Genomic DNA, 27,802 nt, shown 5'->3' with positions numbered 1-27,802 from the left:
TCTCATGAGTTGTTGCTTCATTCCACGCGTTTCTAGGAGGAGGAGTACGAGGAAGGTACAGAGGGATACATGATGATAATCTTTACGTACTCATTTGACGATTTCATGCGTAGGAAGCCATTCGTCTAGAACGGCGAGAAGTAGAACTAATTGAGCAAAAGGTGTCTCATGTCTCGCGTTTTCTCACTTCCTTCTCTGTCGAGCGAATTTGTTTTAATACCAACATGAGAATAAGGTACAAGAGATTAATGGTATCAGTATTATAATAAACACGCCCGTATTCGCATGTGCCATTGACTTGATTGCAAGCTGTAGCTTGATGATTGAATTTATCAAACAAAGTTACCGCCAGACAAATTATGATGACCCATTGATGTGTTTATTTTCGATTCTGCCGTTATCAACTGTTGTTACCAATATTTGCCTGATGAGTTATTATTTTTGCACGGTGATTTGGCAAATGTCTCAATTTTCCTATCAAAACACTCGCGAATAACGCACCGAGAGAATCACTCCCATTTTCCCATACACACGTTCTTTGCATAACTGGGCTGTTTATAACGAACAACTAATGTAGCGTTGAGGCACAATTTTTATATACCACTGCGTAAATAATGCAATTTAAGCTCCGCCTGCTTGCTATTAATTAAAATAAGTTATTCGCAATTGCCATTTACATTCACATTTACCAGTCATCTGTCTAGCGCCGCTGACTTGACAGTGAACAGCTATTGACTCGGCAAACTCGTTTGACAATCGACTGATTCGCCTAGTCCGTTCACACGGTGTAAGATGCTGACGTGGAACTAGAATCTACTGCAAGGGTTTGCCAGGGATGCCAGGTAATTTTTCAAATGTTCATCAAATAATCAGAAACAGCAAGCAGTTTGACATATAATTGATGTGGAATCGACTCCTCTATTGGCAGGTCACCAAAAACCTGTAAACAAAAGAAATATTATGTCTACGCAATTTTCATTGACAGCAGCTTGGCATACCGGAAGTTAGTGGATTTTCAGGTGGAATAATCATGCTTTAAAAATAAAAATATTTTAATTGAGAATGAACTTTTTCGTATGGAACACGTATTCTATATTATAGAGCCATACATATTTGCAAGTGATGAAAGAATTTTAAACGAAAATTGTGTCTGATAATGATTTTATATTATAACTAGCTGTACTCATTGTATATTTCATTAACGTAACTGACATGTTTGATCTCTTAAAAGTTAAACGTCAACTGAAAAAAGTAATATAAGTTTGTCGTAGAGTAGAAAAAAATGAAATATAGAAAATTTATATTTATTGCTGTCTCCTTGTTAGAAAATACGTGCATGTGATTTTCAACATGGCTTAGTTTATAACAGCTTGGTCTCATTCATAAATTGGAAAACAGCGATACGCCAGCTAACTTTAATGGAGCTGATTAATCGGCTTGTTTGGAATCGCGTTGTTTTATCGTTGTCATTCAATCGAGGAGTATTCACATCGGTAATCTAAGTTTGAAACACAGCCATATTGCTTCCTTTATTCATGGATGTTTTTATTACTCTTCACCGATTTGTAGAACTCAATATTCATATATGCATATGAGTGATCGTATTTTACAATTCGATCGAAATCGACCTTCACACTCTTAAATTTGTTCGCCTTGTCGCGAAACAATGGTCAAAATAAGTCATCCGTATTTGTGGTTCAATTTACTCTCTATCTGATCGGCATAATTCCGGAAATAATACTAAATTGTTGAAATTTGAATGAAAATTATTATTCGATTTCGTTTGGATGCTAAATTTGTTTTGAATGTGTGAATGCTAACATTTGCTCAACTCGATTGGACTTGAGCTTGAACAGAATGCAAAATTGCGCTTTTTCCATTCAAAAGAATACAACCAACAATATGTGGGGACGAATATGATCGAACTTCATTTTGTGTTTGAACACACGCGCAATGTCATGACAATGCATTGCGCTTTGGCCTGGCTATAACTAAAGCTGTGTCGGCGTTGCTCATGATAGTGTCTCGCAAGTGAATGTATTATTCCTCGCACCGCTTTTGTTGATTGTGTAGTAAGAATTGCAGTCGTTCAATCTCTACCTTCGCGTATATGTCGACCATAAATTGTTGGTACAGCTTACGATATCTTGAATTGGCGTTTCTTGACCATGTCAAATCACCATATCATAAACATAAAAATCCTTCGAGCGCGCCCTCTGTTTGTTTCGTCGCATGTTCATAAATATTAAATCAAAATGAGAAATGATGTTCATAATGAATTCAGTATCTGTGACGGGGTCTCGTTGGTCTAATGTTTATGCAAGAGATTTTTCGTTAAAGAAACCCTTCTGACTTGCACTTTAGTCACGCGTATTCTTGAGCTTGCCACTTCAGAATACATTCAAGGCGTATTGTTCGTCATAAAAATCTCAACTATTTACTAATAAAAATGACGCAAGTAGTACTACGTTGAAAAGGCAAACCTTGGGAACGTTAGTGCCATTGAAGAAGAACATAGCGAGGGTCGTATGAACGGTGTGTGTCAACGATGAATTCCAGATTACTGTTTTTTCTTCGCATTAAATTTCTCGTGTCACCGTGCTATCATGATTCCAGCAGCGCTTGTGCTTTGGATCTACACACGTGCTCTCCAGCTGATGTTTTATCAGGGTTGATGGCAATAGCGTGATTGTCATTTTGTAATCCGAGCAAATGTGATTTGAAGAATTTCGATAACTCATTGTGCTCATTCAAAAAGGCTTCCAGCTCGTCGGAGATGCTCCCTGCTTTAAATGAATTGATGTTACTTATGTATTTGTAGATGGATGTTCAATGAAGCAGGCGTTACACCATCAGTCATTGAACAACTTAAATGAATTCGTTCTGTTGAAAAAACGAACAACGGTTAAATTATTAGAATATTTTTGACACAAAAATAATAAAATCGCAATTAAAAATAGGGAATTGGGATCAAAATTTAAGGTTATATGTATGGTATGAAGTCAAATTTTTGAAAAAAAATATCCAGATCTTTTTTTCTGCATAAAGCCACCCTATTCGGTATTAAATGTATGGTTATCGGTATCCTACCGGTATCATATATAGTTTACAACCTATTCTCATACCTACCAAGTATTTTGAGTATAATTCCATCAAAATCGGTCGAGCCGTTTCGGAGGAGTTCGGTAACAAACACCGTGACACGAGATTTTTGTATATATATATCTATATACATATATATATATATATATATATATATATATATATATATATATATATATATATATATATATATATATATATATATATATATATATATATATATATATATATATATATATATATATATATATATATATATATATATATATATATATATATATATTATAAATCACTTCGAAACACAATTTCAGTTCATGATTTTGTCAAACACGTGGAAAAAAGATGTTTCCTTCACATAGAACACATATTCATTATTAAATAGTCGATTTTCATTAGAAGCTCAATTTCAGAAACGCACTCAGGTCATATATAACATCTTTTTTTTCCAATTTTCTATTTTTTTATGCCGTAACAACACTCCTTGAAGTAGATTGTATATTGTGTACAACTTTGAGCCTAATTGGTTCCGTACTTTTCGAGTTTTTGACGCGTACACAAACGAACAGAACATTTTTATATATGAGGGGCTTAGAATGAAATGGGTGTAAGTGATTTGATCGATTTCTCTACATCGACTCTCTCTTTTGGTCATAACTTAGCTGCAAATACATTCCCAGCTGTATTTAAAAATGTGGAAGGTTAGGTCAGAACCTCATCTATCGGATTGTATAGCACACTTAAATTGGAACGTTTTTGCAGTTGAGTTATTAACTAAATAAAAAGTTGATGAAGAGAAATCGATCAAGTCACTTACACCCCTTGCATTCTGAGCCCCTCATATATAGAGATAGATGAGGGAAACCGATAAATTTTAAATCACTTCGAAACACAATTTCAGTTCATGATTTTGTCAAACACGTGGAAAAAAGATGTTTCCATCACATAGAACACATATTCATTACTGAACAGCCGATTTTCATTAGAAGCTCAATTTCAGAAACGCACTCTACTCATATATAAAATCATTTTTCTTCCAATTTTCCAATTTTTTATGCCGTAACAACGCTCCTTGAAGTGGATTGTATATTGTGTACAACTTTAAGCCTGACGTTCAGGAAATATATGATGATAATTATGATAAAATATTATACGTGTATTAGTTTTTATAATGATTTTCAAAAGTGTGGTAATATCGTCGTATATTTTTAAATATCTCAAAAATAGAGACATGTCTCTACTTCTGGCGTTCCTGATGCGAACGCCAAATGCTGTTTTTGGAGGATGCAAGTGCGAGTAAAATCAAAAAACATTGTGGTAACTCGTACGCCGGATCTCGCATGACACTAACTGGCATGATGTGTTCACTAGGGCGGCAGCGAAAAGGGTCATGTCATATATCAAAAACCAACCCTGTACATTTTGTTTTGCCCCAAAAAAAATATCTGTGCAAAGTTTCAGCTCGATCGGACATGATTTAGGGGTGCCTCAAAACGCTCAAAGTTTTGATTTTTTTATCCTCGAAAGGAAATTTGAAAATCAATTTTTTTTTTCGATGCCAAATGACTTAAAAATACATAAAACGACGAAATCTGGTGTTATCTCGAAAAAAAATGTTGCCCGAAAATCGACCTTTTGGGACAAAGTGGCCAAAAAATAAAAACCTTCAGTGCTTTGAGGCACCCCTAAATCATGTCCGATTGAGCTCAAAATTTTGCACAGGTCATTTTTTGGACCAATAAATAAAATGTACATGGTCGGTTCTTTAAATTCGATAATTATTTTTTCCCATACCTTCATTCCTCTCAGGTTAAGTCCCAAAAGGTCGATTTTTGGCTAAAATTTTTTTAAGTCATTTGGCATCGAAAAAAAAATTCTATTTCACAAATTTCCTCTATTGTGCAATTCCAAATGAAATCGTCCAAAAAATGCAGATTTTAAAAATATGTATTTTTGATTCGAATGAAAGTGTGTATTCCGTTTGGGTTAGAGGAATAATGAGTTTTCCACAACAATTGGGAATTTTTTGACTCAAGCGTTACCTTTGAAAAGGGCGTATCGATTTGAGTAAGAGAAATCTTTGATAATTTATATCTCAAAAACTATGAGTCGTACCGAAATAGTGTCTTAGAAAGAGTTATAGAGTATTGATGGTAGAATATGAAAAAAATGTACACTGAGAAAAAAATTAGTTTTTTTTATTTACAAAATAAAAATTGAATTTGCAATATCCAAAATACATATTTTTTAATTTTTTTTAAAAAATTTTCATACAAAATAGAAGTCAAGCAGAAAATTTTAAAAAAATGGGCCCAAGATGGCAAGACTATTTTTGACGAACTTTGTGGAACATCGAATTTTTAGGAATTTTCGAAACTTCGAATTTTTGTATGTTAACAATCATTTTTAGCGACAAATTATGAATCCTGATGTGATTTAAAACAAAAAAGGTTATTATTAATCTCCTTCTAAATGTAGCCATTCACGAAATATTAAAAAAAATATTTCCCATACATCCATTGCCACCATAGTGTTCACACGGTGTGAATAGCTGCACTGCTGTAACTGACTAGGCTGACTCGTATGTTCACTCGCACCGTATAAACTAGACTTTAGTTTTCATAACTGCCTTTTGTCAAGAACAGACGCAAATGGATTTCAAAAGTGTGAAGACTCTATAACTTAACACTAGTACTACTACTACTACTTCTTTCTATTACTCACTCTCGCTCCAACTAGCAAGCAGTCAATAGTTGCCATACAAATGAAACATAAATTTCAAGCAAATGAAACCAAATTTGGCATGTGAAGGTTTTAGGGTGCAATAAATGTTTCTATAGTAGTTATACTCTCCACCCCCTTCTCTGAAACTCAAATTTCTGCTTTACTCGGAAATTAAGCAAGCAAATGGAACCAAACTTGGCATGTGGAGGTTTAAGGGTGCAATAAATGATTCTATGGTGGTTATATACTCCTCCCCACTCTCTAAAAGGGAGCTGCCATACAAAAGAAAGACAAATTTCTGCATAATCCGAAAACAGATCAAGCAAATGGAGCCAAATTTGTCATGCGAATGTTTTAGGGAACACGAAACGTTTCCATGGTAAATAAGCACTCCTTTCCTCTCTCTGAGGGGGGGGGACTGCCATACAAATGAAACATACATTTCTACATAATTCAAGAACTAATCAAACAAACTGAACCATATTTGGCATGTGGAGATTTTAGGGGACACGAAACATATCTAAAGTGGTTCAACACTCCTCCTACATTTCTGAAGGGAGGGGAATGTTTCTATGATGGTATGACACCCCTCCCTCCTCTGGAATGGAGAGGGGGTCCCATAAAAATATTACACATATTTCAACCAAAAATATTCCAACCAAACATGTCAAATGAAAATTTTCGGAAAACTCTGAAGGAGAAAGGAAAAATTAGCAAAATTAAATTCCCATATGTTCTAAAATTACATAGTGATAAGTGCTGTTAGTCCATTTGATATTTGCGCTAGCGAAATGGATCTTTGTTCGAAACTGGAAATGGATTTTAATGTGCACTCCAGTATTTTTTTTCTATCTAGGGTAAATGATCTTGGTTTGTCCAATTTGGGGTGTTTTTACGCAACTAGTAAATGCAAATCGATTTTTCTTCATGAAAATCACACATAATCGATACGAGTTTGGGTTTGTTGAAAAGCCCCAAGTCTCTAGTTGCTAATACTACCATAAGGTGTTGAAATTATTCAAATTTTTATGTTTTTTGACGATTTTCCTTAAAGAAGAATTATGATCATGGTTTGCCCAAAAAAATGATCATGGTTTGTCCGGTTTTAGAAATCTCCATTTTTGAATGAAAACATTCGAATTCACAATTAGATGTTGCATTTATCATTGCTTGAGTTTACTGTCATCATATTGATTCATTCATAATTTAGAATTCAGAATATTGCCTTTTCTTAGGCATTTTAGAAGTGTTCACCTCAACACAATCAGCACAGAAAAACCATACTTCTGCTATGCGCGAAGCACACCATAAACAAACATAAACAAACTGCAGTGCGCCATGCGGTTGCCATAGAAATCATGTGGACAAAAAAACATTATTGAATTGGACAACTCATGATCAGAATTGAGTTCATCAATATGCGTTAATTTAATGGTTTAGCTATGTAAATCCGATACAAATGGTGAGCAAGCATGATGTTTACAATATTTATAAGTATTGTAATCCAGAAAAGGTCTGAATACGTGCCAAATAATCATCTGGTGATCGATTAAAAGTTAGCTCGAATGAGGGGCGCATTAACACAAATAGAAGGTGTATTTTATAATCTTTTAAAACATGTGATTTCGTAAAAATATACTATCAAACTACTATAAATCATGTAAAAGGCAATTTCATTTATATGTTTCGAAACATTCGAAGGCCTTATTTGACACAGGACCGCTGAATTAGAGCATTCAAAAAAGTGGGCAAACCATGATCATATTTTCGACTGGACAAACCAAGATCATTTACCCTATACCAAAAAAAAAGATCGCCGGATGTATTGATAAGAGCAGAACTCGAAGGAATTGTCCGATTTAGGGCTGTCTTTATTCTATCATATTTTCTGTATAAAACATTTATTCAATGTAACGGGGAAACATGTTATTTGCAAGTGGTTGAAAAATCTTGAATGAGAATTGTGTCTGAAAATAACCTGATATATAATGAGTTTTGTTAGAAATACTAGGAATTTTATAATAAAAGGTAAATTCAACGGGGTCGATTAGAAGATTAATCAATAAACAGTTCTGCGATTGGACCCATGAACTTACTCGAAGTAAGAAAACGTGAATATTTGAAGGTATTGATAACAAAAAACAAATGTTGGGCGGGTCGAAGTTCGCCGGATCAGCTAGTAATGAATAATTTTGAATATTCTCAAAATTCTCTGTAGTGCATTAAACTTGTCAGAATCCGAATAGGGATAAAACCAGCCGGGGGCTATGATTGATGCTAGGATCGTTAGCAAAATCTCAAGCAGAACTTTCAGTGGGATACCCAATTCATGTGAAAACAAAGGGAAAATGTCAGTGGGATACTCGATATGTTGGCTCCTGTCAGTTCAATAGAGGTTCTTGTAACCCGCGACGCCGGGGAAGCGCACGAGTTCGTCGCTACCGGAGGGTTTACGCAGGTAAGCGGTTGGCTTAAGCGCCACTCCCGCGAGGGAGACCAACCGCCGTGTTTTCGCTTTGCCCGGCGATGAGACACCCAACACCTAAGGGCGGGTTTGTCCTTTCCTTCCAAACACCGGTTTGTTCCGCGACTTTCACCTGCGCTACAGTCGGACTCGCGACACCGTTTGTCCGCGTTCCGCAATTCCAACAACAGAAAATCCTTCGACCGGTCCAATTAATACCGATTATGCCGAAAAGTTCTCCTCACTGGACCAACTTAATTATGTCCGCTCCACCCACCTTGAAGAAACCAGTTTCAGAGACGTGAGCGGGGGTTGCAAAGCTTCACAAGAAGAGGAGTCCCAACCCTGGACTCGTGACCAACTGAAAAATTAATCGGTTTGTCGGGCTTTTAGGATACACCGCCAGCCAGTAAATGTAGAGTCTTTTAAGATCTACTCTATCTCAACAACATTTATTTATTTACATAAATTAACTCATTTAAACATTACACAACTAACTCCGGTCACGAAACTCATTCATAAACATGAACCCAGAAAACGTTTAATGCATCATAAATTTAACTCTAAACATTACATTTTATTTGCTACGTATTACTATGGGTTTCGAACCCTCGAACCATAGCACTCAAAAGATTAAGAATGGTGCGTTTACTATCATGACTATTCGCTCATATCGGTTTTGGGGGTTCTATACCGATGGGCATTGGTCTACCATCGGCGTAGTGCTTCGCGGTGTGGCATTGTTGTGTGGTTTTTATTGTTAGTGGTGTGGCTTTCTATTCTTATCCTACATGCGCATGTTATTACGGATGAAGAAGGTTCTACTCACGACCTAGGATTTACGCTGAGTTGTTCTGCTTTATCGCCGTTCCCAGCGATGAATGGCGATACTGATGCGACGACTGCACATTGTATTGGCTCCGTGATGAAGTTTCCTCTTGCGCGAGTGCTATGCATCAGCGTACTCCGCGCGGTCACAGGATGTGCTGGCAATGTCCAAGCCTCAATTGTGGGGTCAGAGAGCGGTCCTTCCTACACCAGGGAAATACGTACACCACACACAAGCCACAACTTAGATTAAAGCCACAATCACAATTATGCCACGTGCCACAAGCTTACCTCGAATTTTAGTCGGTAGGGGTACAACACCTTTTCTCTCACTTTTCGACTATTTTCTACACCACTAGCTACCTTACAGGTACATAGAAAAACACAAAAAAAAAAAAGGTAGAATCAAATTAAACGCTCTAACTGTGCGATGCACCTTTTTCACCGACTATTACCTTTTTGTAATTTATTCGCGGTTCGACAAATAACTAACCGCTCCAGCCTCTTCCACGTTTGAAGTAGGAATGGCGAGCATATCGGTGAATCCTCAGATCAGCGGAATACTAATTGGTACCGGAACTACGTAATAGTTAACGATGTTAACTATTCAGTAATTATACCGAAGTTCCTCTGTGTTTTTATTGGTCCGGCATTCAAACATTCGCGGGCGATACCCTTTAACCTCCCGAGCACAGTTCAAGTCGAGGTGCTCGCCGGGTTTCGAAGTTCAAGAATAAGAAAAACCCGCCGAAAGACTCTGCTGTTTGGAGGAAATATCCAAACGAAAATAATAGCAAAAAAAAAGAAAGCATGAGTCTTTCGGGGTGTTGGTATGTGGGTGTCTTGGCTAAAACAGCCGCCCAGTCACATTCAGTACCCATTATGGCTAGTCGCTCAAATACCAAAAGAGGAGAGGCGCTCGCTCAGCCATTCATCCAAACAAATACAGAAGGAGAAGCTCAGATTAACACAACCGAGTTTGTGTTGAATCTGAACTTCAAAACTAAGAAACGAGGGGCTTCCAAATACTCAAATCGGTACCGTGCTATATTCTCTAGAGACGTCACCCGGGAGAGTAAAACGAATATCTTCCATTCCCTCGTTTTCACCAACAGGCGACTTGCTTACTTTCGCCATGGTTAATAGCACATGGTTCGCTCTGACTGCATACTATGGGAAGTTTTCGTTGATCATACAAAAAAAAAGATCTGTTATTCCTGCTGTACGCGTGATTCTCCAAATCTGATAAATGTGGTAAGTTGCTCTCAATATACTTAACATAATGCAATCGACTTTTTTAATCCTGCGTTTTAATCCACTCTGGCTTAACACCGACTAGTTCTTCCAAAATAAACGGTATCCAATCCAAACTAGGTGTCCACTTTATAACCACCATATGCACATGAACTGAATTGCACTCCATCTCCTTCTCCTCTCATATGAGGAACGCTGTATTCCCAGCAACATCCAAGCACCGAAAAATTACAATGCTTTTTCTCATTGACGAAATCATTTCGCATCGTTAAAGAAAATTTTGATACAACCTGAATTTACATGTACTGAAATGTGGTTGTTTCGGAAGAAAACGCCGTATTATGCAAACGATGCCTATGTCGATTCACAAATCGTATGTGTATTACTCTCAAGAAACATTTGTCGCAAACACAATATGTAGTACTATACTGTAACAAAAATAAATTTAATTCATATTTTCTTCAAGAAACGAATGAATGTGTGTGTGTTCTTCCCCATGATTTTTTCAGGAACGAATGGTACAAATCACCCGCCAGAAGGTCGGCGGTCTAGGATTAAGTATAAAAGGCGGAGCCGAGCACAAACTCCCGATACTGATATCGCGAATCTACAAGGACCAAGCTGCCGATGCAACAGGCCAACTGTTTGTAGGGGATGCCATCATCAAGGTAAGACCATTTTCCTCCACTAAATTATGCGGGAGCCTTTTCCCCCCCTGCGGGCAATTTCTCAGCCGCGATAAAGTTGCCGTACGTATCTCCGATGTCTCGTGGCTGTTGATGATCTCTCTGTTTCGGAATTCCGCATTTTTTTTCACCTCGCCAAATTTCACTTCCTCCATCATCCATTCCCCAGAAGAGTCACAAACCGAGCTACGAGCGCTACAATCAAGTAGCAACATTAAGGCAATACAATTTTACCTGTATAAAACAAACAGGGGTGAATAGCGGAAGAAATCAACAACGGGTCCTTCAAGGATGCCTACCCCGCAGAACTCGGTTTCACGTATCTGATCTGATTCAAGGAATAGTAGAATGGAATGGCGTGTTGAGAGAACACGAGTCTCTGTTAACAGAGTGTTATCTTTGGGAAATTTCTTCCGCCACTTACTTTCCTAAAGTAATGCTAGATGCAGTGTTTTTTGTGAAATTCAGGTTGGCGTTCTTTAGTTGCCCGGGCATTTAAAAGTAGCTGAATTAAAGTGCAGAATCGGTGTTATTCGATTTGAACCGATTATAATTTTATATGATAGAACAAAATATTTAGTTGGTATTCAAGTTGTTTCAGTTTAGTTTACTGACGCACACATGTTGCATCGATCGCATTACGGCGCCAAAGGATTATCTCACATATTCAGCCCAACATACTATTCACCTATATCTGGTATCCACCAGAGCCAGTTGGCTTGCATTCACTTTCATAAAGTCTATTCGTATGTTAGCTGGCAGAGGATATATGTATGTCATGATGTTCACTAACTTAATTAAAACCATGCATATACAGCATAACAAGGCGCTCATTCCGTACTGGGAGGTGCAAAACATAACGTGAAAAATATGAAAATATTCTTCCTTAACATTGAAATACACCTACTTCTGATGCACTGAATTATTCAGTTAACATCTCTCAAATACATAAATGATTCTACCATGTACTAGAAACCTATCATAAACACACGAATTTGCGAATTCATTGACTGAAAAAAATCCATCCAAGTAAATGTTCAGCAAATTACAGAACAAAAGAACCAAAACCAATAAAAATGGCTTCAATCTGTATTTGAGCAACGATCTTGTTACTTTCTCGGAAAACTAGTACCTTTGGTCCACTTTGCCATCGGATTTTGGTATGGTATTTCTTCGCATTCTCCCACTGGTCATAGGCATGTCTTTCGAGTCTCTATCAGCTATTGAATGATATCGTTGTTTTGTGATATGTTTGCTCTCGAACATTATCCCTTGTGCGTTTCAATCTAACCAAAACATCAAATTATTCTCGGCACATCCAGAAAATAAATCTCGCCACAATCTCACATCCCCAGGCCACAGATTGAAGAAGAAAAAAAAGCTTCTGCAACCCAGCAACCTTTCCGGTTAAATTTAACAAATTCCGGATGCGAGCAACGGGCTTTTCTCCAACATATTTATTACTAAAATGGTCGAAAGTGCCAGTGGACTTGAGCTGGCTTAGTTCGGCTGTGCAAATCGCAGTATTTCTACGCTCGGAACATTTAAATTGCAAAATAATAAAAAAAAACAAACGCTATGAATTTGTACTTTTTATATGTATTTCGTACCTTCTCAAGACATAGACATATTCAATGATTATTGTTTGATAACATCCAAATATGTGAAGCACCAGGTGTGCAGTTGAAATTGTCCGGTTGATGTGTGAAATGTTGCTAGCATCGTTCTATGCATTTCTTCGATTTTACAAATATGTAATTTTTGAAGTAGGACTACGTCTAACAGGAAAATTTTATTGTAAAATTAAAATCTAAACAATGAACATGTTTGAAATAATGAAAGATTTTGAACGTTTATAACTCGACCATTTCTTAACAGTACGCAAAGATGTTGGAATCAATTGATTGGAAATATTTCCACGCATTTATCACAATAAAACATTATTGTTGACGTAGGACTACGTCTACGTCGAAACAAAAAAGCTTTATTGTAAATGAATACAGAATTTGTCTGAGAAATGATTCTACCCTGCTTCGAATGAAAATATTTTGAGGCTCTCCTGAAAATTGTGTGTTTACATCTACGAAAAAAACGGACAATTTCAAATAGATAATTACGTCTCTACTTTTCACATTAAAATTACATAAGAGTAAGAGTTTTGAGATAATTTTTTTTCTAAAATATCAAATTGAAGTAATCTTTTTAAAATTTAACTTACTTTATACTCTTATTTTATGAAGAAAAGATACTAATATTTGTACTCTTTTCAAGAACTAAAGCCCCTACTAACATATTGAGTAACCGCTATACGTACAAAAATTCGAAAAAATATATATCTTTCTGTAGTTGTACCAGGCTGTACTATTCACATACCACCAAACGAAAATTAATGAGCACACTACGGAAAGTAGGTATATGACCGAGTTTTGGAAAACCACAAGAAAATCGAAATTTAAATCTCGACAAATTGAAATCATCAGACAAAGCGTGTATTTATGTCGTCAATATAAATCAAATATTAACATATTGAGCCCCGAAATGATTTTGTTGTGCTTTTCATTCAACCCGAATCAATGGCGTTGTCACTTCATCAGTGCCAGGCCCAACTCCCAAAGATAGTTATTGGGTTAAAATAAAATAGTCAGAAATTAGACTAGAAAGTAGTTACATTTTGTAACACATCCGAAAGCAAACCGTATATTTATTTTGTTTTCTTATTTTGGAACTGTCAGTCCCAGTGATCAACGCTCTTCATACCGTACACATGCATTCAATGCTATTTGTAATCTAGATTGAGCGTACATTCGAAAAAGAGAAAATCACAAGCAATGAAATGGGGAAATATAAGACTTTTGAAAAGCTTGAGTTTAGTGTCTGCACTGAGGAAGGAAGTAGTAGTATACAATGTTCGAAGACCAGCGTACACTTTCCCACATTGTTTGAATATAAATTTCTCAAAACAGAAGTTGGATTGAATAGTAACTCTAAGGCTGACACCATCTTCAACAAACTCTATTGTTGAGTTGTCAAACTGTAACGACGGTTTTAGCATGATGTTTGTTTGAGAGTTGCTTACGAACAAGGCATTGGTTTTATTGGAATTCAACACAAGCTTATTCATGTTCGACCATGCACGTGTTCTAGCTAAATCTTCATTGATTTTCTATGAAATTATTGTTTCCGTATCATCCAGACAGTCAAAGTAGATTTGAACATCGTCCGCAAAGATATGAATTTTACAGTATTTCAATACTTGAGGAAGAGATATAGTATTGAAATACTGTATAGAGAGAACAATATTGGTCCTAGAATTGAGCCCTGAGATACTCCATAATATATAGGAAGGAATCTAGAATAAACCCCATTACAAAAAACTGTCTGGGTTCGGCCTGTCAAATATGACTGAATTAGTGAAGTTGCATGGTTTGAAAAATTAAAGTTTTGAGCCAATTTTTTGCAAAGCATTTCGTGGGAAATTGTGAAAAATCCAGAAGTAGTAGAACAACTGGTCGACCCTTATCTAAGACCAACCCGATGTCATCAAATACCTTAAGCATAGCAGTTTTTGTACTATGTTTAGGCCGATATCCGGATTGAATTGCACTTAACAGATTTTTGCTATTTTTCTACTTTTTGTAAGCCAGATCACGATCAATAATGGATCTACAGATGCGATCATTAAACCAGGGGTTTTTAGTTTGATTCGGTGTGAATGTTCGAATGGGTACAACATTATCATGCAAGTGTTTTATGTTTGAGTTGAAAAAATTAAGCAATACATTAGGATCATTTAATCGATAAAAACTCAACCGATCAAAAGATTGGAATGCTTGGAAAATACCGTTTACATCCATAGAATTATAGTCTCGATATTAAACTTGTCTTGGACTTAATCAAATAAATCAAAATCAAGTGATGCGAAAATTAAATCGTGGTTTGAGAAAACAGAAACGTCGATTTGATTGAAGCGAAGTAATCGAGACTTACAGTTAGCCAGCATAAGATCCAATTGGGATGCGCCATTTTTATGGAAAAATGTTGGTTTGCAACCTAAACTCAACATTTTGTAGATGTATAGTATCGATTTGAGTCTCGATGTCTTGGCCGAATTGTGGTCAAGAAGATTCGTGTTGAAATCACCCACTAAGAGTACATTTTCGAATTTTGTTCCATAGTTAGACAAAACTTATCAATTGTGTCAACACAATCTATTTCTGGTGGATTATAGAATGCAGAGAGAAAAAAATTCTCATTGCCTAACGTTATCTCAACTGCTACAAACTCAGAACACGGCAAACCAGATTGATATGAAGAAACATCTATAATTTTGTACCTCAGTTCATCTTTCATATAAATCATGATTCCGCCACCTAGACGTTCTTTTCTATCTTGCCTGATCATGTTATAACCATCGATTCTCAAAATGCAATCATCAATGCGTTCATTGAGCCAGGTCTCGTTGACACAAACAATATCGACTGAAGCAAGTTGAAGTATTTGTCTCAATTCATCTATCTTACAAAGCTTACGTGCACAAAGACTCTGACTGTTGACACTACACACAGATAATTTTCCACGATGAAGAGCACACTTCATAACAGTCCCCGGCAAACACACATTCGTAGAGGCATTGGCATTAAATCAACTAGCCATTAGGATAGGAGAAATCTGTTGCAATCAAGAAGATATGAATAAAGAGCACATGTATGGGAATGGGTTTTTTTATTAAATCGTTTATTTTTACAGACTCAGTTACATAAGTTTAAAGGAGCCAAACTCCTATCTGTATAATTACAAGTATATATAAACATTTTTCATTAATTTTAATGTCAATGAAGTAGAGAACCGATTACTCGCAGTTTGCTCGAGTTTAGAAGGGTGACATTTTTTCAGGAAAAGGATGGGATATAAGGATATGTTGACAATGTTCACACTCGCATTCGCACTCACATTCATCATACTCAATTCTTAAGTCTATCTTATATCTAATATGTATTTACATTTCACCTTATTCTATTGTTAGTAAGAAGGGATTTGATTTCTCGTGAAGGAAAAGGAAAAGGAGAATATAAGGATATAAAGACAATCACACACGAAGATCGATAGCTTTTAGAAAGACATATATTTGGGACATGTAATCAAGGTTTGTGCACCCGTGGCCGAGTGGTTAGCGTCATAACTAACATGCCGGGTGTTCGGGTTCGATTCCCGTTCTGGTCGGGGGAATTTTTCGTCAAAGAAATTTCCTCCGACTTGCACTGTGATCACGCGTATTCTAGAGCTTGCCACTCAGAATGCATTCAAGGCGTGTTATTTGGCATAGAAATCTCAACTAAGTACTAATAAAAATGACGCAAGTAATACTACGTTGAGACGGCGAAGTTCCTCTAGGAACGTTAGTGCAATTGAAGAATCAAGGTCTAACCGAACCAACACATCTCTTACCGGCACATTGGGCTGCCTTCCTCTAGCCCGAAGAGAGTTTTCTAAATTCGATCTGGCAACAAGATACTTCTCGCACGACCAAACAACGTGTTCGATGTCGTGGTAACCTTGGCCACAAGCACAGATATTGCCATCGGCAAGATTAAAACGAAAGAGTAGCGCGTCTAACGAACAGTGATTGGACATGAGTCGAGAGAAGGTGCGAATAAAGTCCCAACTCAAGTCCAGACTTTTGAACCATGGTTTGAGGCTAACCTTAGGGATAATCGAGTGAAGCCACCGACCCAATTCATCTTCGTTCCACTTACGTTGCCAGTTAGCGATGGTATTTTTACGGACTAAAGAATAAAATTCATTGAAGGCGATTTGGCGCTGATAAATATCGCCTTCAATTGCACCTACCTTTGCCAATGAGTCAGCCCTCTCATTACCCGGAATTGAGCAATGTGAAGGGACCCAGACAAAGGTAATGATATAACAGCGTCTGGTTAAAGCACTCAAAATTTCTCGTATTCTCTCAAGGAAGTACGGCGAGTGCTTTTCCGGCCTCACTGAACGGATAGCTTCGACAGAGCTAAGACTATCCGTTACAATGTAATAGTGTTCAACAGGTCGTGAGGCGACGGTGTCCAGCGCCCAATGTATTCCTGCCAATTCAGCAATATACACTGAGCGAGGATTCTGAAGACTGTGGGAGGTGCTAAATATTTCGTTGAACACTCCACAACCTGTGGACTCATTCATAGAGGACCCATCAGTAAAGTACATATTATCACAATTGATACGCCCATACTTTACATTGAAGATCGTAGGAACGATCCCCGATCGATGATAATCTGGAATTCCATGGATTTTCTCCTTCATGAACAGATCAAAATGTACAGAGGAATTGATGTAGCCAGGAAAACAAACACGGTTGGGAGTATACGAAGAAGGATCAACCTGCATGGAGATGAATTCATGATATGAGCTGAATCCAGAATGAAAATATAGCTCGATAAGCTGCTCGAAATTTCCGATTTCCGAACCGAAGGGATAATAAATTGAAGCGATCTTTTAGTGGGAGTACGCCTGCCAAAACCTCGAGACTCATGGTATGCGTTGAGGGCATACATCCCAACGCAATACGGAGACAAAGATACTGAATTCGCTCGAGTTGAATGAGGTGTGTTTTGGCAGCTGATTGAAAACAGAAAACAGTAAGTTATATAACATGTTATTCAATAGAGGGGGTAAACCCCGAGAGTGTAATTTGTCTGACAATACCTCTATTGAAACAGAATCAAAGGCCCCCTTTATGTCCAAGAATACTGAAGCCATTTGTTTTTTTTTTCGGCGTAAGCCATTTGAATTTCTGAAGAAAGCAACGCAAGACAATCATTCGTCCCCTTGCCCATGCGGAACCCATATTGTGTATCTGAGAGGAGGCCATTCTATTCAACCCATCGGTCAAGGCAAAATAAGATCATTTTCTCCAACAATTTCCGTATACAAGACAGCATTGCTATTGGGCGGTACGAATTGAAGTCGGACGCGGGTTTTCCGGGTTTTTGAATAGCTATAACTCGTACTTGTCTCCAATCATCTGGAACAATATTATGTTCCAGAAACCGATTGAATAAATTCAACAAGCGATGTTTTGCCACATCAGGGAGGTTTTTCAACAAGTTGAACTTAATTCTATCCGTTCCTGGAGCCGAATTGTTACAAGAAAGGAGAGCAAGACAGAATTCTACCATCGAAAACTCGGAATCAAGATCGCTATCTTGTGGTATATCTCGAACAATTATTTGCACAGGAGCGGAATCGGGACAAACCTTCCGTGCAAAATTAAAAATCCATCGATGTGAATATTCTTCGCTTTCGTGCGATGAAGAGCGATTTCTCATGTTTCGAGCCACTTTCCATGATTTTTTCATGGAAGCACGTTTTTTCCCTTTGATTAAGTTTTGAAATTGATTTTCAAGGTCCAAATACGTTTGAAAATTCTCAATGATTCCACGTTTCCGAAAAGCTTTAAATGCGTTCGATTTATCCTGATAAAGCTTGGAACATTGGTTATCCCACCATGGATTGGGAGGCCTTTGACGAATAGTGGAGCCTGGGATGGGTTTCGTTTGAGGGCGAACCGCGCTGTCATATATCAAACGAGAAATGAAGTTATACTCCTCCAAAGGAGACAAACCATCTCTGGAATTGATGGCTAGAGCAATTGCGTCCGCATATTTTTTCCAGTCAATGAGTCTTGTGAGGTCATATGCCATGTTCATAGATTCAGAAGAATTCGACCCAATGGTGATGAAAATTTTGATTAGCAAGTGGAAATAAGAGATTTAAACGTTATCATTATCGACATTTCATTCATATTCAGTTCATTCATTACAATAATTTTCGCGACGCGAACTCGAATTCGTATTACAAATCATTATAACATCACTGTTAGATACGAGCAACAAATATTGCTGCGATATCCAGCATCGATCTCAGCAGCATGGGATGTTATTATCAGTATATCCCAGAGAACGACTCCAAGCGACGAAGTAGTTCATCAGATTCTCCCCTGAACTGAAAGGAACTCCACTGACGACGAGGTCATTAGCACGCATACTTCCGTCGACTGCCGCAAGATACTCAGTTTTGCTATCTCCGATGGAACTAGCGAGTTGAATGGTGATTCTGTTGCTCTCCTCCCGAATTTGCTCGATATCATTCGTGATGTCCGAGTTTGAAGAGAGTCCTCTAACCGTCTGATTGCATCCACTGTTTTCCTCTGGTACTTTGCAAATTGAGATTTTATCATATTCGCTAGCTGCGCAACGCTCATATCGGCATCAATAGTCAAGCCGGAACCCTTCGTAGTTGAGTTACTACGGAGACGACGAAGAGCTTCATCCGTCATTCTGATGATAATTTACCACTGAACAAACTGCGAACTGCTTGAATACGATCTCTTTGTCTTTTCTGTGTGAAGTGCAATCCAGAGAAATAGCGAATAAATACCCACTTCACATTGTTGTGCCAAATCGGTCTCAACAAGTGGTGTCGACAACGGTGCCGATATCGTGCCATTTTGCAATAATTTACTACCCTTCATATTCGACAACCAATTACGTGCCAAACCTGTGCCAATCTGGCACCGCGTCGACCGATTGGAAAACTGCTCGAACCTTATTATGGCGGTATTTGTTTTGAAGAAAGTTTAAAGTTTTCAAGGAATAAAAAAAATTAAATTGCGTTGTTTACAAACATTTATTTTTCATATAATGCTTTCAAACTTAATACAATGGCACTAAAATTCAAAGCAAACATTTGCAACGTTCATGTTGTCAGCAGCAAATCCCTGACAGGTGCAAATTTTCTTCGGAACATCATCCACTCTCAGCTCAATTGTTTTCGTCGCATCTTGTGCTCTACAGCGACAGCAGGAGAATTCATCATCGACAATTGGGATTTCAGTGGATGGCTGGTTGCAGTTACTGCATAATGTTTCCTCATTGACACAGATCATGTTTTTTTTTTCGATCGTCCGTATCGATTGCAACGGAATATTGCTGTGCCATTGAGCGTTTAAGTGTTTCTGAAAAATATGAGATAGAGGTAAAATGTTCTGTAGATCGAAAGCAATGTCGAATAGCAATGCTGTCTTGAAACAAAGTATTTCTGTTACCTGTCCATACTTCGTTTGGAAGTTTTCTCTATGTTGTTTTACTGCTCCGAGAAGTATTCCTTTTGAGAATAGAATCCCTAAAACCAACTGATATTGGCGACTGTTTCTTTAACACTTTCATGTTTCGTGTTTTGACAGTTCAACGAGAAAGAGAAAAGCTATCGCTGCAGTGATGCCTTCTCGCTCAGTATAAATAATCGTATACAATTCGCGTTGACGGCGGAATGGTGTCGACATCTGGATACGACATTAGTTTGTATGAGGCCAACTATTCTCTATCAGATGAGTCGGCACTAAGGCAACTTTTAATTGCTAAAATTTGTATGAACTTTTCTTGGCGTTATTTACCTACCAGAAGTACGTTGTTCTGACCCTAATTTGAACTATTTTCTATGAGTTTTAAGATATTCTCACCAAAACTTGCCATTATAGTATAAAATTATCTTTAGAAACGTGTTTTGTATGATATGTTTTCACTACTTGCAAGCGAAAGTGATTTTCATTTACATAGAGTACTAATTTGATTTGGGACAAACAATTTTCATTCATAATTTTTATTTTAGAAGCGTGTTCATTTCTTCTGCAAACTCATATTGTCATGCCTACTACCCCATTTCGTAATATGAAGCTCAATGCCGTCAACGCGGATTATAGTTGAAAGTTTAGACAGTGCTGCCTGTGGGGAGGCAAGGCGGGGTTCGGTTCCAGCACTTTTGTAGCACTTTCCGTCGCTCGGTCCACTTTGTACCTATAACCGCTCGAAAATATAGGAAACTGGGTATTCACGAATTTTGGCAAACACTAACTTGGCAAAACAGCACTCTGCAAACGCAAAGGCACGTACTGAGTTCACAGTCCACGGGAGATATTCATTTGTTTTCGGGCAATTCAAGAGATATTAGCGATTCGCGTCGGCACAATCAAGATAACACTCTCGACATGATGTTTCTTTTACTTTGCACGGTTTGGGTAACAAGACATTTTAATTTCGTATAAAGCTCTTCAATTTATTCAATTAATTGCCAAGAATCAACAATTCACATGAATACCAGACAGAAAAAAAAATGAAAGAATTGTCAATAAAGGTTCAAAAACTAAAGACATGGCCAACACATGGCAATAACATACTGTTTCAAAAAATTAAATGTATCATAGTTGAGTTCAATACACGAACTTTAATATAGATCAATTCTATAACTCCCTTCCAGGTCAACGGTGAGTACATCACAGCGTGTCCGCACGACGATGCAGTAAACATACTCCGCAACGCTGGTGACATCGTCGTTCTCACCGTAAAGCACTACAGAGCAGCAACACCATTCCTGCAGAAACAATGTAAGTATCGGCACAAAATCGCAACACCTAAACAATACTGCCCCCGCACAGGATACATGAAAAACTCGTTCAGAAAGAAAAGTAACTGTCAAGCACAACAACATCCATTGGAGATTCCGAAATCACGCATCGATGGTCATTTCGGTAGTTCTCGTTGCACACTGGAATGGCTCCCGAGCCGGATGGCCGGAATTCTCATTCAACTGGATTTGTTTCACGACACGTTTCCATTTTTCATGACATTCCTCCAACCCATAATAGCATAGCGGGGGATGCCAAACTTTGCCGGCAAATCCTTGCAAACCACGAAACTAGCAGCAGCTCCTTCGTACGAGTAATTCCATCCGTTGTTTTTTGTTTTATCCCCAATCGCCAACGCCATTCTCATCGTCATAAACGGGATCCCGCCTTGCAATGGGCCCCCCACCTTCCCCCACAAATCAGTGAGCAGAGAAACGCCCGAATCGGACAACGATGCAACGTGTGCAGAGCTGAAAGCGGACGAGGTGTGGAAATCGGCAAACAACAGCAGACCCGTTTCCATCAGCTCCGAGCCGGAAAATCGATGGATTGATTTAGTGTCGGGTGAGTGGAAAAATGTTTCATTCCTGTGAGGTTCTTTTTCTTCCTTCCTTTCTCTCTCTCTCGGTTTTCAAACTCCGCAGTTCGAGCTGATAAAGTGTACAGCATCTGCTTCTGGGTTAATTTAAACGACGGTCGATCTCTGTATCGATGGATGGGTGGGATTTTCACAATTGAAGAATGGTTTCTAGGAACGAGGAGGGAACGTACGTGCCGAAATGGAAAACATAGGCTAGGTCACATACTCACGATCTGGGGGTTCTGCTTGATTGTCTTCACAGATTTAATATAGCTTGTCGTGAACAATCAGAGATCAGTAGATTGAGGACGTATTTCGCTTCTCATTTGGATTAAAAGAAGGTCTACCGTGTGATTAAGATCTTCTATACTCCAAGTCAGTTACAGCAACAACTTTGGCCATTAGAAAGCTCGAACTAGACCTTGGATTGGGGAATCTGCAAACATACCCGTTAAACGGAAGGTTAATGAAACAATCCCTCGTTTTAGATTAAATCTGAATAGATATGAGATGATCGATCCAAATTATGATGCTATCAAGAGAAAACTGAAAGTTATAAGTCTAATTGGGTTAAAGGAATCGATTCTCGTCTGTGTACGATGGATATAATAAAATATGGTGCGCTATAGTTTTTCACGAAAACAGTTAAGAAAATACTCAGAAATAAAAGGAAGAATACCCCAAATTTTAACATTTAACATACGGTCAGCAACACCAATTTTTTTTTGCTTGGTAAAAACGGAACGCGATAAAGTGAATAAAAGGCAGAAGTTCATCGACATCATCGACTACTCGAGACGATTTTGATGCGTATGAAAAACAACACTCATGACAGCCGAAAAAAAATTAAGGAAAATATGTCTAGGACACATCCGCATTGTGCACGTAGTACTACGAAATAATTCTTTCCAATCCTCTTATTTATCACATAGAATATACTTTTAGAATGCATTCAAATTTTAGAGATTTCATATCAACTCTTTAGTAGAATGTGTTGACAGCTCTGAAAACGACTCAATAGTTTGTACAATGTTGTAGAAGTACCCGAAGATGGTTAATTCATAAAACTTGTGCCTCGTCGATACATTAGTTACTCATAGTTGACGGCACGGGTAGGTAAGCACATAAATTCACAGAACAAATGTTTGGAAAAATATGGGAGTGCTTTCAATTTTCGGCAACTTAAACCTTCTACGGACTAGTAAATTGCAGCATATACAGCATATCAAACAATATATCTAAGAGAACTTCCGACTTCCGATATGCATATCATAAAAAACCGTTCGCAGCAAAAAAATTGTATTAGCGTTAAAACGTTTTATAAAATCGTTACATGTTTTCTGAATTGGCATCTTCAAAGTAAGCACAAAGAAACTGACGCAATACGAGAAAGACAATGTCACAAACACAGCCCCTAATTACGAAAATAAAAAAAAGAATGCCCTAAAATATATTGTATTCGAAGTAATTGGAAAGCAAAGTCAATCCACAGAATGATTTAGACTCGAACTCCATCTTTCTCAAATTTTTTTTTTATACTTCTTTGGAAAGGAAATGTTACAAAAGATCTTTGAATCGTCAAAGAAAAAAAGATTCCACAAATTCCTATTATGTTCTTCTCCTGAGGTTGCTGAAGATTTACTACTTTTCATGTGTGCCATTTGAGATGGTGCTATGTCCAGTGTTGCCACACGTACAGATTTATCTGAAAACGTACAATTAAATCCGCTTAAAATCCTATACCCTTCGGCCACCCGTTGCCTTTCGTTAGTGGCGGTGGTGAAAGGATGCAGTTCACGATTTTCAGAGTTAATTTCGTTTTTCTTCATTAAGTATTAATTTGACAAAAATCTAGGATTTTACGATGGGAATATGCAAGATCGGGACAACGAATTCCGTACCCTAAAGATAAAATTACTCCGTAAGGAAATCACAATTTCAGAAAACGAGCATGTGCAGGATTGGTGGACAAAAAATGGATGACTAAAAAAACAGTTGGCTCGCATTTTTGACGCTTCGATTTCTCGTTTAAAACGTTCTCACTATGCCTCACTCCTCAGAACAAAAATAAGCTTCAAAATCGGCTCGGTACTGATGCGATGAACGCTATTTTGAGATCAAAAGATTTTATTAAACATCGTGGTGACAACTCGAAAATTTTCATAAATGATAGTATGCAATCTAGATTCATAAAAACTATGTATACAGCTATTCCATGCCAAATCGATATAGTGGTTCTCAGATTTTTGCCAAAAATTGTAATTTTGTTCATTATGGGAAACATTAAGCCCGTGTTTTTTATTTTTTTATTAGGGTGCCCATTTCCATTTTAGTATGGCCCGAAAAATCTTTTTTTTCCAATTTTTCCCAAAAATGACTTTTTTCAAGAATTCATAACTTTTGAACCTGAATTCATGAAAAAATCAAAAACAATCAATAATTACGAAAACAAAATCCAACTTTTTTGCAAGTGTAATGTTTTTCTAGAAAATATCAACTAATTGTCTTCAACTTTATATGTCGACTAGCTGACCCGGCTAACGTTGTTCTGCCATATAAATTATTTCTAGTGATTTTTTTGGGTGTTAAATGAAACATATATAATGTATGGTGAACGTGTTTGAATGTTTCAACGATCTATTGAATTAATCGAATGTGATCAACAAAACAGAACGAATAAAAATATTTGTACGAAAATATGTATAATTTTTCTTGATACAATGTATTTCATTAATGTAACTGATATGTTTGATCTCTTAACAGTAAAACGCAAGGTGAAGAAAGCAATACAGTTTTGTCGAAAAGTGTATGAATGATATGAAGATATATCAATTTCGTTCGATTGTTGTCTCGGTGGGAAATACGCGCTTGCCGTTTTCAAGATGAATGGTTAGATTTATAGCTGTTCATGAAATGGATACGTCAGACAGCTTCAATGGAACTGAGCTGTACCTGCCTATTTTATAGCGTAACTTGCGTCGTTTTCATTCAATAGAGTATTCACATCGGTACTATGAATTTGAAATACAGACATATTTCATCCATATTCACGGACTTGCAAATGTATTTAATGTTTCACATCGAATGGCAGAACTCAACTATTAATATGATCATTGAGTGTTTTGCTCAGCTGAGACGAATATGGCACTGCCCAACGATTGCTACATTCAATGTCTGCATTGATAATTTCTGTGGATTGTCAGCCATTGGCAGAATTTCTTCGTTTGTATATTGGACATTAGGGTATGCTTAGGATCGTGTCGTTGGTGCAATCTTAAGGTAAACGCCTTGGTTACATTAGGTTACATCCGCCATGCAAGGCGTTAAAAGTTTCAGATCCACGCATAAACCATGTTTGTGGTAACAATATCGAACAGTCATCCACATCCCAGAATCCGATTGATTTGAAACTCGACTGCATGATTCGATCGAAATCATCTTTGCGTTCTTAAATTCGTTCCTGTCAAATTCAATCGTTCTATGTGAATGTGGCAACCTTTCCTTGTCGCAAAACAAACGTCAAAATGATTCATCCGTATTTGTGGAGCAATTTACTCTCTATCAGATTCGTATCCGGAAATAAATTCAAATTGATTTTAACAATGATCAATTAAAAATGATTACTCGATGTCGTTTGAATACATAGAAGACACAGTCCTGACCTTAATTTACCTTTTTTATGAATTTCCTTGCATTTCCACCAAAACTTTACCTATAATATAAAGTTATCACTAGACATGATTTTCGTTCATGATTTTCCCTATTTGCAGAGAATGCATTACCTTTTTACATAGAACACATTTGATATGTAGAGCTAATTTTTCATTTGAAATTTTCGTTTTAAAAGTGTGTTCATTCCACCCGAAAATCAACCATTTTTGATTCACATAAATGGAACACGGAGCTCAATGTCGGCTATGTCGAATTGTATGGCAAGGTTGGCACATTCGCGCGATTGGTTTTGAGTCGAACGGATTACAGAATCCAAAATTGCAATCCCTTCGGGTAATTTTGACTCGATCGGATTTCAGAATACGGGTTAGTAGTTGATCAGCAGACTGATCTGGAATTTCTAAGGAAATTACATTATCGATATCCTCAGGGCCTATTGATTTTGTCGACTAACCAAACTAAAAATGTGTGTATGAGGTAATCCTCGTGTCTTCCATTCAACCGAATATATCAGCAATATGTGGGACCGAACCTAACATGTCTTATTTTTTTGTTTGAACACACGCTCTTTACCTTCGCGCATATGTCGATCATAAATTATTGGGACAGCTCACGACATCGTAGAATGGCGTTGTCCTGATCGTATAGAATCAGCATATAATGAAATTTAAAATGAAAAATGATGTTCATAATGAATGAATTGCCTTAAGCGAGGTTTCGTTGTTTAATGTGTGTGCAATATCCGTCTTGTCCCTTCAGAATCGCTGGGTGATTTTTCGTCTAAGAGACCCTTCTGACTTGCATTATAGTCATACATGTCCCATAGCTAGTCACTTAGAATACATTCAAGGCGTATTGGTTGGCATAGAAATCTCAATAAAGTACTAATAAAAATGATGCAAGTCATACTACGATGATAAGGCGAACGTTGGGAACGTTAGTGCTATTGAAGAAGAACATAGAGAGAGTCGTTAAGAGGTGGTTTAACGATGAATTTCAGATTATTGTTTTTTCTTCGAATCACAAGTTCTCGCGTCAATGTGCAGTCGCGATCCATCATTCTAGCAACGCTTGCACATTGATTTTACACACGTGCACGTGCAGGTGTTTTATCAGGATTGATGACAATAGCATGATTGTCATTTTGTAAACAGAGCAAGTGTGATTTGAAGTATTTCAATAATTCGTTGTGCTCATTCAAACATACTTACAGCTCACCAGCCGTATGCCTGGCTTCTGATGAAGGGAGGTTACTTGCGAATGTGTAGATGATAGTTCGATGTAACGGGCGTAGCGCCATCGGTCATTTAACAACATAAATAAATTCGTTCTATTTGAAAAACGAAGGACTGTTAGGTTATTTGAATATTTTTTATACAAATATACTAAAATCACTATGAAAAATAGGGTATGGTTTAAGATTTGTGGTTATATCAATTGTTCAAAGCCAAATTTAAGAAAAAAATATTCATATTTTTTTTTTGCATATGGCCACACTAATCGGTATTAAATATATAGTAATCGGTATCCTAGCGGTATCGAATATAGTTTACAACCTTTTCTCATGCCAACCAAGTTTTTTTGTGCATAATTTCATCAAAATCGGTTGAGCCGTTTCGGAGGAGTTGACCACGAACATCGTGAAGCATGTGATTAATGAAGCTTCAAAGATAATAATGGCTTTTCGAGCAGAATGAACACGTTTCAAACAGGAATTACGAATGAAAATGAACTTCTCCATATCAAATTAGTGATGTGCTCCCGTGGCCGAGTTGTTAGCGTCATACCTAACATGCCGGTGTTTTCGGGTTCGATTCCCATTCTGGTCGGCAGCATTTTTCGTCAAAGAAATTGTGGTCACGCGTCTTGTGTGGAAGCTGTGGTCACGCGTCTTCGAGAGCTCGCCACTCAGATTGCATTAAAGACGAGTTATTTGGCATAGAAATTTTAATTAGGTGCATACTAATAAAAATGAAGCAAGTAATACTACGGCGAATTTTCTCTAGGAACGTTAGTGCTATTTAAGA

General features: G+C 37.4%; 2 protein-coding genes across 4 annotated transcripts in view; one reads left to right on the top strand and one right to left on the bottom strand.

The window, feature by feature from the left end:
* The window catches only part of LOC129764346 (mitotic spindle assembly checkpoint protein MAD1), a 78,000-nt gene that overhangs the window by 3,684 nt on the left and 46,514 nt on the right, over positions 1 to 27,802 (bottom strand). The gene's annotated exons all lie outside the window — the stretch shown is intronic.
* Positions 1 to 27,802, top strand: part of LOC129764347 (gamma-1-syntrophin) — a 157,687-nt gene that overhangs the window by 109,115 nt on the left and 20,770 nt on the right. For all 3 annotated transcript variants that reach the window (XM_055763333.1, XM_055763331.1, XM_055763332.1), the window contains 3 exons: positions 10,879 to 11,037; positions 21,376 to 21,502; positions 21,947 to 22,087. In XM_055763333.1, the coding sequence (XP_055619308.1) occupies positions 10,879 to 11,037; positions 21,376 to 21,502; positions 21,947 to 22,087 (427 nt within the window). The remainder of the gene's footprint in view (positions 1 to 10,878; positions 11,038 to 21,375; positions 21,503 to 21,946; positions 22,088 to 27,802) is intronic.

Source organism: Toxorhynchites rutilus, chromosome 2 (genome assembly GCF_029784135.1).
Source record: "Toxorhynchites rutilus septentrionalis strain SRP chromosome 2, ASM2978413v1, whole genome shotgun sequence".
In the NCBI taxonomy this organism is placed as follows: Eukaryota; Metazoa; Arthropoda; class Insecta; order Diptera; family Culicidae; genus Toxorhynchites; species Toxorhynchites rutilus.
This window is presented reverse-complemented; position numbering and strand designations above follow the sequence as displayed.